This window comes from Phocoena phocoena, chromosome 3, assembly GCF_963924675.1.
Source record: "Phocoena phocoena chromosome 3, mPhoPho1.1, whole genome shotgun sequence".
Lineage (NCBI taxonomy): Eukaryota > Metazoa > Chordata > Mammalia > Artiodactyla > Phocoenidae > Phocoena > Phocoena phocoena.
In genome coordinates, this window is record NC_089221.1 from 159,761,180 (window position 1) to 159,775,593 (window position 14,414).

A 14,414-nucleotide genomic window follows, 5' to 3' on the forward strand; every position below is an offset into this window, starting at 1 on the left:
CCCCTGCTCGCCGCAACTAGAGAAAGCCCGCGTGCAGCAACGAAGACCCAACACAGCCAAAAATAAATAATTAAAAATTAAAAAAAAAATGAATTGCTTGATATCCAGTACTTCACGTATATCAAGCACAGTAGTAAAACAAAAAAACCCCATATATTTAATTTTTTCTTAAGTTTTTTTTTGCTTTTGTGATTTTTGATGCTTGACTAACATGCACGTGCTGTAACAATAGTTAACATGGAACTTGAGATGATGGCTTTTTTAATGTCTTATGAGATTTTCATGAACAATTCAAGCATAATTGTTAAGAACACGTGTATTAAGTTCATGTTAAGTGGAAAAAAAGTTTTATGAACGGAAAAAAAAAAAGATGCACAATTAGGATACTATTCTCACTCGCCAATACATTATCCTCCTCCCTTTAGGTGCACGGATGGACACACCAGAATGTTTCCCAACTGAGGCACACTTACAATGTTTTTAGATTTTTGCTACAACAACCACATACCACATACTAGCAGACCTTATAAGAAATACCAAAGGAGGTTCTTCAAGCAGAAAGGAAGTGATCCCAGACAATAATGCAAATCCACATGAAAGAACAATAAAGGTAATTATGTAATTACAAAAAACACTACAAATGCAATATGTTTTCCTGTCTTCTCAACTGGTTTAAAAAGGAGTTGTATAAAACTATACATATATTTAAGTATTAAAAATATATATAGTTCTAAATACATATAAATAATTGTATTGTTTGGCCTGTAACAGAGAAATGTAATATATTTGCCAATAATGGCACAAAGAAGGTTGGGGGAGTAAAATTTTATTGGGCTAATAAGGAAATGACTGTAGATGGTAACTTCAATCCACAGGAAGAATTCAAATGAAGAGAACCAGTAATGAGCAATAAGAAGGCCAATATAACAAAAACTAGAAATATGTAACTGCTCTCCTTTCTTCTGTCAGCTTCCTTAAAAGACAAATTATATAAAGTAATAACTACATTGTATTACATTACTGGGTTTGTACCACATACAGAGGTACTACTTTACATAACAAAAACCTCCTATGTAGAGAGGTACATAGGAGTAACTTAATCTCACTGAAATTAAGTTACTGTATCTAAAGGAAAACTTAAAAACTTAGTATGTACAAGGTAAGGCCTAGAGAAACCACTAGGAAAATAATGCCCCAAAATGCAGTGCAAAAAAACCATTAAAGAAAATTAAATGTTATACTAAAGAAATACTTAATACAAAGAAAGCAGTAAAGCGTGAATAGAAGAATGATGTAAATCTAATAATATCAACAATAATGTTAAATGTGAATGAATTAAACAATCCAGTCAAAAGGCAGAGACTGTCAAACTGGATAGAAAAACAAGATCAAATTATATGCTATTCATAGGAGATACACTTTAGATCCAATAGATTCAATAAATAGAAATGAAAAGGATGGGAAAAGATACACAATCATCAACCATAAGAAAAATGAACTGGCTATACTAATAGCAGACAAAATAGAGTGTTAAAAAATGGTACTAAGACAGAAAGGGACATTTTATAAGGATAAAGGGTCACTCCATCAGGAGGATATAACAATTGTAAGTATAGATGCACCTAACAACAGAGCACCAAAATACATAAGACAAAAACCGACAGAAATAAAGGGAGAAACAGACAATTCAACAATAGCTGATATCCCACTGTCAATAATGCATAGAACAACTTGGCAGAAGACCAACAAGGAAATAAAAGGCTTGAACAACACTATAAAACCAAACAAGCATAACAGGTATCTATAGAACACTCCACACAGCAAGAGCAGAAAATCCATTCTTTTCAAATGCACAAGGCACAGCATAGGCCATAGAACAAACTTCAGTAAATTAAAAGGACTGAAATAATAGAATGTATATTCTCTGACCACATTGAATAAAATTAGAAATCAGTAACAGAAAGGAATTTGGGAAATTCAGAAATATGTGAAAATTAAATGACACACTGCTGAATAACTAGTGGGTCTAAGAAAAAGAAATCAGAGGGAAATTAGAAAATAACCTGAGATGAATGAAAATGAGGACGTGACATGCCAAAAGTTATGGGATACAGTGAAAGCAGTACTCAGAGAAAAAATTATAGCTATAAATGCCTACATTAAAATAGAAAAAACCTATGCAAGCAGAATATTAGAGTAGAAATTAATGAAGCAGAGGACAGAAAAACAGAAGAGGAAAAAAAAATCAATAAAGCCATAAGTTTGTTCTTTTTAAAGATCAACAAAATTAACAAACCTTAACAAGACTGACCAAGAAAAAAACAAGACTCAAATTACCAGTCAAAAATGAAAGAAGCGGGGGCTTCCCTGGTGGCGCAGTGGTTGGGGGTCTGTCTGCCGATGCAGGGGATGTGGGTTCGTGCCCCGGTCCGGGAGGATCCCACATGCCGCGGAGTGGCTGGGCCCGTGAGCTGTGGCCGCTGGGCCTGCGCGTCTGGAGCCTGTGCTCCGCGGTGGGAGAGGCCACAGCGGTGAGAGGCCAGGGAACCGCAAAAAAGAAGGGGACTACTGACATTACAGAAATAAAAAGGATTATAATGGAACACTAGAAATAAATGTGTGCTGATAAATTGGATAATAGATGAAACAGACATATTTCTAGAAAGACACAAACTACTGAAACTGACTCAAGAAGAAATAGAGGGAGTTCCCTGGTGTTCCAGTGGTTAGGACCACTCGGCATCTTCACTGCTGGAGCCCAGGTTCAATCCCTGGCCCAGAAGTAAGGTCCTGAAAGATGCGTGGCGCAGCCAAAGAAAGAAGAAGAAACAGAAAATCTAAATAGACCAATAACAAGTAAAGAAATAGAATTAGCAATGAAAAAAAAGCAGCTACCCACAAAGAAAAGCCCAGGTCCAGATGGCTTCAGGGGCAAATTCTACCAATTTAATACCAATTCTTCACATACTTCCAAACAAAAGGAGGGAAAACTTCCCAACTCATTTTTTGAGGCCAGTATTACTTTGATACCCAAACCAAAGACATCACAAAAAAACACAGATGAATTATCTCTTATGAGTACAGATGCAAAAATTCTCAACAAAACATCAGCAAAGCCAATCCAACAACATATAAAAATATTATACACCACGACCAAGTAGGATTTTTCCCAGGAACACCAAGCGTGGCTTAACAACCCAAGTTAATGTAATATACCATACCAATAGAATAAAAAACAAAAGCCACATGAGCATCTCAATAAATGCAGAAAAAGCATTTGACAAAATCCAATATCCTTCCAGAATAAAAACACTCAACAAGATACGAACAGAAGGGAATTCAGCAACCAGAAAAAGGGCACCTATGAAAAATCCACAGCTAACATCATACTTAATGGTCAAAGACCGATGCTTCCTCCCCTACCAAGATCAGGAACAAGAAGATACTTCTCTTCAAAATTGTGTTGGATGTTCTAGCCAGGGCAATTAAAGAAGAAAAAAAAACATTAAACAGCATCCAGATTGGAAAGGAAGTAGTTAAACTATCTCTATTTGCAGATAACTGATCTTATATATAGAAAATGCTAAGGAATCCACTAAACTATTAGAATTAATAAACAACTTCAGTGAAGTTACGGGATAAAATATCAACATACAAAAATCAATTGTATTTTGATACACATACAAAGAACAACCCAGAAATGGAATTAAAGAACACAATTCCATTTATAATAGTATCAAAAGAATAAAATACTTAGGAATAAATTAAGAGCCCCAAAAGTGCAAAACTTATACACTGGAAACTATAAAACACTGTTGAAAGAAATTAAAGAAAGTCTAAATAAATGCAAAGACACCCCATATTTACAGACTGGAAGACTTAATACTGCTGAGATGGCAACACGCTTCAAATTGATACAGAAATTGAATATAGTCCTATCAGAATAACAGCTGGCTTCTTTGTAGAAACTGACATGCTGGTCCTAAAATTCTTGGAAGCTCAAAGGCACAATCTTGAAAAAAAAGGAACAAAAGTTGGAGAAGTCACACTTTCCGATTCTTAATCTTACTATGAAGCTAAAGTGTGGTAATGGCATAAGAATATAGAGAACAAAAGAATAAAGAGTCCAGAAATAAATCCATGTAGCTATGGTCAACTGATTTTTGAGAAGGGTGCCATAGTGAAAATGGGAAAATAGTCACGGGGGAAAGTAGTTTCTTCTACAGATGGTGCTGCGACAACTGGAAAATCACATGGAATAGAATGAAGTTGAACCTTACCTTATACCATATACAAAAATTAACTAAAATGCATCAAAGATCCAAAATTTTAGGAGCCGAAACTGTAAAATTCTTATTATAAGAAAACATAGGGGGGCTTCCCTGGTGGCGCAGTGGTTGGGGGTCCGCCTGCCGATGCAGGGGACGCGGGTTCGTGCCCCGGTCCGGGAAGATCCCACATGCCACGGAGCGACTGGGCCCGTGAGCCATGGCTGCTGAGCCTGTGCTCCGCAACAGGAGAGGCCACAGCAGTGAGAGGCCCCCCGCGTATCGCAATAAAAGAAAAAAAAAAGAGAAAGAAAACATAGGGGAGCTTCCCTGGTGGCGCAGGTTAAGAATCCGCCTGCCAATGCAGGGGACACAGGTTTGAGCCCTGGTCTGGGAAGATCCCACATGTCGCAGAGCAACTAAGCCCGTGCGCCACAACTACTAAGCCTGGGCTCTAGAGCCCGTAAGCCACAACTACAAGCCTGTGCACCACAACTACTGAAGCCTGCGCACCTAGAGCCCGTGCTCTGCGATGAGAAGCCACCGCAATGAGAAGCCTGTGCACCGCAACCAAGAGTAGACCCCGCTCGCTGCAACTGAAGAAAGCCTGCGAGCAGCAATGAAGACCCGACGCAGCCAAAAATAAATAAATAAATATTTTAAAAAAAGAAAAGATGGGGTAAATCTTTGTGACCTTTTATTTGACAATGGATTCTTAGATATGATACCCCAAGCACAGGAACAAAAGAAAAAAAACAGATAAACTGGATTTCATCAAAATTAAACTTTTGGGGCTTCCCTGGTGGTGCAGTGGTTGAGAGTCCGCCTGCCGATGCAGGGGACACGGGTTCATGCCGCGGTCCGGGAGGATCCCACATGCTGCGGAGCGGCTGGGCCCGTGAGCCATGGCCGCTGAGCCTGCGTGTCCGGAGCCTGTGCTCCGCAACGGGAGAGGCCACAACAGTGAGAGGCCCGCATAATGCAAAAAAAAAAAAAAAAATTAAACTTTGTGCTGCAAAGACACATTAAAAAGGTGAAAAAAAACAACCCACAGAATGGGAGAAAATATTTGCAAATCATATGCCTGATAAGGTACTTGTATCTAGAATACATAAAGAACCCTCAACTCAAAAAGACCACACAATTAAAAAATAAAGTATGTGAACAGACATTTCTTCACCTCTAAGAATGTAGACACATGGCCAACAAGCCGCTGAAAAGATGCTCAACATCATTAGTCAGTTATCAGGGAAATGTGAATGAAAAATACAACAGATACCACTGCACACCCACTAGAATGGCTGGAATCAAAAAGTCAGATAATAACTAGTGTTGGTGAGATATGAATAAATCAGAGCTCTCATATATTGCTGATGGGGATATAAAATGGTACAGCCACTTTGGAAAACAATCTGGCAGTTCCTCAGGAAGTTAAAATGTTAATATTTGACCCAGATATTCCACTCCTGTCTAAAAGAAATGAAAATACATGTCCACACAAAAACTTGCATCATAACAGAATTATCCATAATAGCCAAGAGGTAGAAACAATCCAAATTCTAAAGAATGAATAAACCAAATGAGGTATGTGTCCATACAAGAGAATATTTTTAGGCCATACAAAGGAATGAAGTTCTGACACATTCTACAATATGGAAGAACATTGAACACACGCTAAATTGAAGAAGCCGATCACAGAAGACCACATACTATGTGATTGCAGTTTTATGAAATGTTCAGAATAAGCAAATACATGGAGACAGACAGTAGATCAGTGGTCGCCTAAGGCTGGCGGAGCATGGGGGTTGGCGTGATAGCTAAAGGGTATGGGTTTCTTTTTGAGGTGATGAAAAGGTTCTATAATTGACTGTGCTGATAGCTGCATAACTGTGAATATTATTAAAAACTACTGACTTGTACACCTTACATGGATGAACCGTATGGTATGTGAATTGTATATCAATAAAGCTGTCACCAAAATAATAATAATAATAATAATTAGAAGCTTTTTATTCACTTCTAACTCTGGAATTTTAAAAAATATAGTGTTTATATTGAAACTATCTCTATAAACTAACTACTTCTGGTGTCTTCAAAGTAACTTTTATCATGCTTCCAATCCCCTCTACAGTTGCTGGTTCTTTTTTTTTCAACTTGCTTTAGTATCAGTTTTGAGTTTATTTTTTGCTAGCTATCATTCATTTCATCCAGATTTTCCAAGTTTTAATACCATGCACTGTCCAGCCTCTACATCTGCTCTCTGTTCTCTTTTGGTATACCCCTTTTATCAGCTCCCAAACCAAGAATCTCACCTTGGCAAGATCCCTACAGCTTCTCTGCTGCCAAAGCCAACGGACATTTTCCTTATCTTTCCATATCTCTCAATTGCATATGCCAATCCCAAATCTCCTCAACCACCCAAGCCAGATCTCTAAACCTATCCCACTGTTAAGAATCACTGCACTGAGAAAGACCAGCGATGAATCTGATGGGCATGGAAAAAGGTTGAGAAATGCTATTTCTTATACCATTTTGCTGCTATTATCTGCTCATAAATCCCATCAGCCTCCTCCAGGTGATGGCACCCAAGACTCTCTTTCTAGCCCAGACCGGGTCCTGAGCCTCTCAGCTCTTTCCCTACTGCAAAGCCCCACCACCCTCACTTGATCTCTAACAGACACCTCTAACCTAGGATGTCACCCATTCAACAACAAAAAAAACCCACCTACTCTGGCTTCTGTGATAGGCACTGGGAATACACTGGAATGCAAGACAGAATTTTTTCAATTTCTTGCCAAACTCGCTCCTTTCCCTGTACCATATACCGCCCTCCCCATCATAGCAGCAACACTGTCCACCAGCTAAGGCAGAAATCTGCCACATCCCAGACTTCTGGTCCCTCCCTCATGCCAACCTCCTGTTCACTTCCTTAACACCTCTTCTATTCTGCCTGTCTTCATCTCCAAGGTGGAGGCATACCTCTGGCTTGATACTGCAGCAGCCCTTCCTTGATCCCCAACCTCCCTCCCACAACAGGTGCCCAAAGTCTCTAGTCCAACACTGACTCTAATCCTACTGGTCCCCCACTTAAAAGCTTTGCTGCCTACAGGAGCAAGATCAGGCCCCTCAGCCCAGCCCTTGTGAACCTTGTGTCCAATTCTTCCTCCAACAACACTTGCACCATACACGTCTCCCTGTTTGGTTTCTGAACCTATGTGGCCATTGACCCATATGCACATGGAGGTCACCATATCCCACGGACCTTACTTCTTAAGGTCTAGCTCTGATGCCACCACCTGCCAGGCAGAGTCCCCATTTCCCAGCCCTCTCTCTGTAGCTTCGCTGACTGAACTGGGCTGGAAATGTCTACATCTTCCTGAGCCCTGCAGTCCCTGCAGTTTCTCATGGGCAAGCAGGGGTTATAACCCCAGGACCTCCCCAGTGGCCTCACCCAGTCAACCCACAGGCTGGTGGGAGGGCACTGGTAGCCACTCACCCTGCGGTTCCGGTTGTGATCCATGGTCTTGAGGTGCTTCTGAATGATCCCAAACTGCATGGGAATGAAGAGGTCACAGGCTGCACAGTGGGCTGCCTCTACCTTCTTCACAAAATGTTCCATGGCAATTTCTGTAGAGGGGAGAAGGAGGGGAGTTGCCACTGGTCCCAGGCACCTAAGAAAGACCCAGGAGTTGGGGGAAAACAGCAGACCAGCTCCTCACCTCACCCTGCCACTTCCACGTGGGCCTGAGGCTGTTCTCAGTGACCCTCCCTGGGGGAACAGAGGGGTGTTGTGACCCCACTCTGAGAACCAGAGGAGGGAAGGCTCAGGCCCTGCCTGATAGGACTGGGATGGAACCTCCTCACCTTGGGTCAGATCTTGGTCTCTGTAGATCTGCTGGATCAGACCATCAAGGTCCTCCACGGTTTTTCGGAGCTCCTCTGTCTTCTTGGTCTTGTTGGCAACGTAGTCCTGCCGGAGATCCCAAGGAGATATTAAGGTTTGTGTGGGCTGCTCTATGTCCTGAGGGTAAAAGCAGCTGTACCACTCCAAAGCTCACCTGCAGAAAGTCAGCTGTCTGCTTCGGAAGCTTGGTGCCTACGTACTTAAAGTGTTCCTTGTGAAACTTGCTGTCGAGGTGGCTGGCCATCTCATCCTCGTAAAAGGTCCGGTATTTGCAGAGAGAACACACAAACTGGATCCTGCCACAGGAGGGAAATGAGGGACTGAGACCAAGAGGGTCCCAGGGAACAGTGCTGCTGCCTCACCCAACCCAGCTGCGAGCCCTGAAACAGGCCTTGCTCATGGGCCTGTGAAGTACGGTCCCAGCAGGGGGACAGGCTAGGACCAGTGGGGTTGGGTGTAGAGAGGGACAGAACGTCTGCAGGCTGCAGTTACTGCAACGTAGGGGACAGGGGAGGAGCTCTTCCTTCCCGTAGGCAGGAGGCTGAAGCCTGAGGCAGCAGCTGCTGCAACAGGCAAGGAGTCGCTGGAAGGTTGCCGGAGGGCATCTCTACCAAGGCTGGGCAGGAGCTTGTGTACTTGGCCCAGCTGGGGACCGGAAGGAGGATGCCCTGGCGTGAGCCAGGTGGCCCTGAGGTGCAGAGTGGAGTACGCAGTCCCGAGGCAGGGCCCGAAAAGGTGCTGCATCTTCCTTCTGGGGTCTGAGGGACTGAAAGGCCCAGCCCATCCTTTGCTCAGAATGCTTGGGGGTGGTGTCGGGAGGGATGGGAGGCAAGCAGGCCTGGGCACCTGCTGCCTCATCTTCCTCTTCTGAGAAGAGACCAGTCTGAGCTGGAAGGAGGGCGCCCGCCCGGCCTGCCAGAGGGCAGCCTGGAGTCACCTGAGCGAGGTGCTCTGTCTGGGCCTCGTGTCCACAGTAGAAGCCCGGGGTCTGGGGCCTGGGCTGGAGCAGGCCGCCGTGGCAAGGGGCGGAGGAGGCCAGCCGCCACCGAGGCCTTGGGGCAGGTCCCTACCTCTGCCGGACGTCCTTATCTGGGCCACGGGGTCAGCTTTGTCTGGAGAGCCCAGGGGCCAGGCGCCGGCGAGGCTGAGGAAGGTCCAGCAAGAGCAAGAGTCTGAGGCGGAGGAGGAGGAGGCAAGCGCCAGTGCGGGAGCCCTGAGGGCAGACAGACCCGACCAAGGGGCGTGAAGGGCTCAGCCGCAGACAGGCCCGGCCTGACAGGGCCGGCGGGCAGGGCAGAGGGCAGGCCCGAGGCTGCCACAGCCCACAGGTGCTGCCATCTCTCCTGAGCACGGTGATGGCCTCTTGGCAGCTAGCTGGGGTGGCACAGGCGCCTTGGACCTTGAGTCTCTGATGAGCTGGCCCCCTCCCGCAGGGGCATCAGGCCCCCAGTGCACCTCGGGGCTCGTGCGCTGAGTGACCTAGTGCTGGAGCTTCTGGGCAACGGTGGTGAGCAGTGTCAGATCTCAGGCCAAAGTCGCTAGCGGTCGCCAGGCGGCCGCAGAGGGGCAAGGGACGAATCAGGCCTTGGGAGCTGGGCCTGGCGGAAAGCAGGGTCCATGCACGGCCGAGCAGGTGGCAGCTCCCAAGGGAGGCCAGAGGGCGGTGAGGCAGCAGAGCTATGGCCCTGCTCTCCTGGAGGCAGCCCCAGAGCGAGGCAGAGGCAAAGGGGTGGAGGGAAGCTGGTTACCTTTCCACCATGCGGTCTCGCTGCCGCTTTTTCTGCTTGTCCTGGTTCTTTTTGCCTGCCTGCAACTTGCGCTTGGTCTGGCCACTCTCATCCTGGGTGCTCAGGGCCCCTGTGGGAACAGAGGAGCACAGTTACCAGTTTGTGGCCTCTGGCTGTGAGCAGGGCTGGGTACCCTGGAATGGGTGGGGAGTGATTTTGGTCTAGGCCCTGAAGAAGGGAGGACACGTGCTGACCCCACCACTCTCCAGGACATCTATACTCTGCAGAGTGGGCCACAGGGAGGCTGGAAGGTAAAGAGAGGCTGTCTCAGTGGGGACACTGGCACAAGTTCAGAGGGCCCAGGTGGCAGGATGCAGGAAGGCCTCAGTTGGGGCCTAAGAGCAGCCTCCAAGTGGTAAAGGCCCCAAAGCTTGCATGGCCCTGCCCACCTCACACTGGGCACCACGCCAACAGTAGGCTGAGTCTGGATTTATGGTTAGGTACCTGCTGGCGCTCATCACTTGAATAGGGGGACAGGGACTCCCAACAGGGGCTGTTGAGGCGCTAAGGGAAAAGACACGCAAACCAGAGCCGTAAAAACTGCACCAAGGGTCCCGGCTTGGACACCAGCCATTAAGGACTCAGAACTGCATGTTACTAAGGGCCTGAGGGCAGGGGGTGTGCCTGGGGTTCCCCCACACTTTTGCTTGCTGCCCCCACCTGAAGGCAAAACCAGTGTACTAGGCAGGGGCCATCACCACCCATAGCCTCGGTCTGGGAAGATTAGGGGCAGAGTGGGGAGGGGGTGAAGAGGGAGGTTACTCCCTACCAGCACATACCCAGCCACACAAGGGAGGATCCAAGCTGGACACGTTTCTGCCAAAACCCTGCCCTTGGCTGGACCCCTCCCACCATGAGCACCTGGAAGAGCCACCCCAGCACCCAGGCCACTCAGAAGACTCACCTTTCTCTGCATCCTCTTTGCCCTCTTCCTTCCCATCCTCTTTTCCCTCTTCGTCTTCTCCTTCCTAAGACATAATTTCAAAAAGTCAATGTTAAAGCATGTATAGCTGTTCGTAACAGTTGTAAATGACAAGGCCCTGTTCAAGGCCAGGCACTAAGCCAAGAGCCTCACATCCTCCCAACAGCCCTTGCACAGAGGGCTCACTCTGCCATTTTTCTGATAAGGAAATCCAACCTCTGGTTAGGCAGCCTGCCAGCAGCTTGTGCTCTCTACCAGACCTCCACCTCCTTGTACTAGTCATGTGTGCATGCAGAGATGACTCAGGTGGTCCACTGTTCACAGGTCTCACCTACAGACAGAGAGAGTGCAGGGCTGGGGCCACTTACTGCTCTGAAGCCCTTCTCCACAGCCTCAGCGCCTTCAGTGCCCTCTGCAGCTTCCCCCTCGGTGCCCTCGTCTGAAAGGTAAGAGGAAGCAAGCTCAGCCCAGGAGCCCCAAGGGGCAGAGGACAGGGTTATGCCAGTGCCTGGCCTCACCATTGTCTGAATCACTGTTATCGGAGCAGTCCGTCCGGGTGGCTTTGCTGTCGGGCTCGTCGGGACTGCCACATTGCTTTCTCTTCTTTTTCTTGGTCTGGGTCAGAAAGAGGGAGCAGGGTCAGGGTGGATGGCTCCAGGCCCCTCGCTCTGCTCAGTCACAAAACAGGAAGGCCTCCTCCACTCACCCGAAAGTCAGCTGTGGTCCAGGTCTTCCAGGTCCGCCTCATCTGTTTCATGCCATTGCCAAACCCAAAGCCAAAGCGGGAGCCACCTGGAAAGGTGCCCCCGCCACGCATGCCCTGGAACATGCCGTACTCAGGGATGATGTTCTGGGAGAAGAGGGAGGGCAGCCGGGAGGCACCAGGCATGCACTGGCCCCGGGCCCCCATGGGGTCTTCCCACACGCGCCCATAGCCTGAGGCCATCGGCCGGCCACTCCGGGAGTCCCGGGCCCAGCCCTGAGCCCGTGGGCCAAAGGTGTCGCCACCACGCATGCGGAACTGGTCGCGGTAGGCATCATACTGCCCCTCGTAGGCCATTTCCATCTCAGGGTCAAGCTCGCCGTAGTCATAGCCCGACCGGTACAGATCACGCTCACTCAGGACGGCCCTCGAGTCACAGGCCTCGTAGGAATCGTATCTGCAGGGGCAGGTGGCAAGCATCAGGGAGGGCCTCAGGTCCTATCACCCTTCTGCTCCTGCCTGCCACTGAACCTCTCTGTCATGGGGACAGAAAACCCACTCCAGCACCTACCCCATTGATCCCCATCAGAGGATCAATATTTGGAAATGCCAATTTAAAAGGTCTCTCAGGAGCAGACTTCTAGAAGCCAGAAGGGCCTCTCAGATGATGTCCCCAAGCTTGCATGTGGGCCACACCAGCTTGAGGACCCTAAGAAGGACTGACTATTAGGGTAAAGTAGGTCTCAGTTAGGAGAAGAGACAGCCCACAGCCCATAAGAAACGTGCATGTGTCTGCGGCAGTCACAACGCCCAAGGTTGCTCCTCGAGGGGCAGAGCCAAGCACCCCAGCATCCTGCAGTACATGGGCAGTTCAGCACATCAGTGTTTGTCCACTGGGGCTGATGACACCCACAAGAGACTGCCAAACCCTTCAAAGCCCATCACCACTCGAAACGAAAAGGAAGACAAAACAAGGAATGTTGCCAGGAAAGACAATGTGACCTTGCCCAGGGACAAGAAAAAGAGTTCTTATGAGCTCATATCAACTCTGGAGCCCAGGACAGGGAATCACATCCTACATAGCAACTGGGAAGGCAGGCCAAACATTCTACCTGCGCAAGACAGGGCACCAGAGAGAGCCGTTCTAACCATGGCTGCAACCCACAGGCCCAGACCCCACATGTCTCTTTGCCAAAGCTGGGTAGTCAAGAAGCACCAGCAGCATGAAAGAATAGGCCAGTGCTACCCAATTATAATTGCCACTCCATCCCTCAAACCTGCTCTCCAGCTCCAGGTTGCCACAAGAAGGTACACAGGCAGCTGGCACCAGCAGCAATGTCAGCCCAACTGCACGGCCCCCCGCCCACCCCCTGCCTGCAATTTGGCAGCCTCAGCTCCAAGCACTATGACTGTCAGGCAGGGGATGTGCTGGGCATCCCCCAACACTTTTTGCTTGCTACACAGCCCATGCAAGCAAAAGTCCCCTTGGTACCCTCTGCCCCCTAGTGGTCCTGGTGCCTCACTTGGCCCCATCAGTGCCTGGCCAGGCCCCTCCTTACTCTCTGCTCTCTCCCATTTGTCAGCTGGAGCCATTAGGCCACTCCACTCCAACCTGTGCCAGAAATACATGTGCCCTCCTCACTGAAACCTCTCACTAGGGCACAAGAACTTCTAGGCCAGCACCACTTCAGACAATGACAAATGCCCACAGCATGATGCTGTGGGGTAGGGCAGATCCGAGTGGGAGGCCCAGCTCCACTATTTACTCCTGGGTGCCTGTGGGCAAGAGGTGTGACCTGCCTGCGCTTCACTTTCCCCATTTGCAAAGTAAGGATGTCAACAGTTCCTCACGGGCACTTCTACGGCTCAACAGGTACATGTTTATAAGGCACTGAAGGGTGGCCAGGACATGCCCACATCTTCCTTGTCCCTTATGTGGGATGCGCAGCTCACAGTGGTCAGCCCCAAGGGTTCATCCCACCCTTCACACCCAGCCCAATCTGTCCTGCCCTGACAGAGCGCAGGATGTAAAGTATCTGAAGAATGTCAAATGGCTGTCTCCAGAGGGAAGAGCCATTTAACAATGCTCCTGAGAAGAGCCACTCGGAGGGTACAGTGAAGCCAGCCCAGTCTGAGCTTGTTCCTCTCTCTAAAAGCTGGAAGAGAGGCTCACCATCAGGCAGCTGGGGAGGGTGGAGGGAGGAGGGGACACAGGCCAAAGAAGGGAAGTGCACTGGACCCCAAGCAGTCTCTGGGAAGCCCCGACAGCAGAGCAAAGAAGGAGAAAGCAGACGTAAGAGGCAGTTTAGAAGAGGGAGACGCCAAGGGGCAATAGGCAGGAGGTGACCCTGCAGAGCCTCAGCCCCTAGGCAGGTGTCCACTCACCTTTCTCCACCTGAGCCGTACACGCCTCCTTGTATCATGTCTGTCTCCAAATGCGGCACCATATCTAAGCGTTGGTTAATTCTGGACAAAACGGAATCAGCACTGGCACTACCCATGGCACTAGGGTTTGCATTTGTGTCAGAGCTAGGCATTTCCCAAGAGTTTGAAGTGGCCATACCATACCCATAGTTGGTGGTGTTATCCTGGCCATAGCCATAGCCATAACCATAGTTCTCGTAGCCTGCAATGAGGGAGACAGAAAGACAGACAAGATGGAGGGGGCGAGGAGAGACAGACAAACACAGAGACAAGGACACCTTCGGTCACAGAGACAAGACTGGATCTTAGCCACCTAAGGCTGGCTGGGCCCTAGTTCATACTAATAAGGCCTCCTGGGAAGGAGTAGCCAGCTCCAGGGCACCTGGGACCCCCAAAGGCGACCCCC

At 48.2% G+C, this 14,414-nt stretch overlaps 1 protein-coding gene across 2 annotated transcripts in view; it reads right to left on the bottom strand.

Moving 5' to 3' along the window:
* AKAP8L (A-kinase anchoring protein 8 like) overlaps positions 1-14,414 on the bottom strand; it is a 29,795-nt gene that overhangs the window by 2,424 nt on the left and 12,957 nt on the right. Inside the window, exons 4-12 of one of the 2 annotated variants that reach the window (XM_065874088.1) lie at positions 13,970-14,210; positions 11,588-12,041; positions 11,400-11,496; positions 11,250-11,320; positions 10,864-10,927; positions 9,921-10,029; positions 8,327-8,468; positions 8,133-8,238; positions 7,765-7,895 (exon numbers count right to left, since the gene is read on the bottom strand). In XM_065874088.1, coding sequence (XP_065730160.1) covers positions 7,765-7,895; positions 8,133-8,238; positions 8,327-8,468; positions 9,921-10,029; positions 10,864-10,927; positions 11,250-11,320; positions 11,400-11,496; positions 11,588-12,041; positions 13,970-14,210 — 1,415 coding nt within the window. The remainder of the gene's footprint in view (positions 1-7,764; positions 7,896-8,132; positions 8,239-8,326; positions 8,469-9,920; positions 10,030-10,863; positions 10,928-11,249; positions 11,321-11,399; positions 11,497-11,587; positions 12,042-13,969; positions 14,211-14,414) is intronic. The other variant, XM_065874089.1, reaches the window with a different exon arrangement.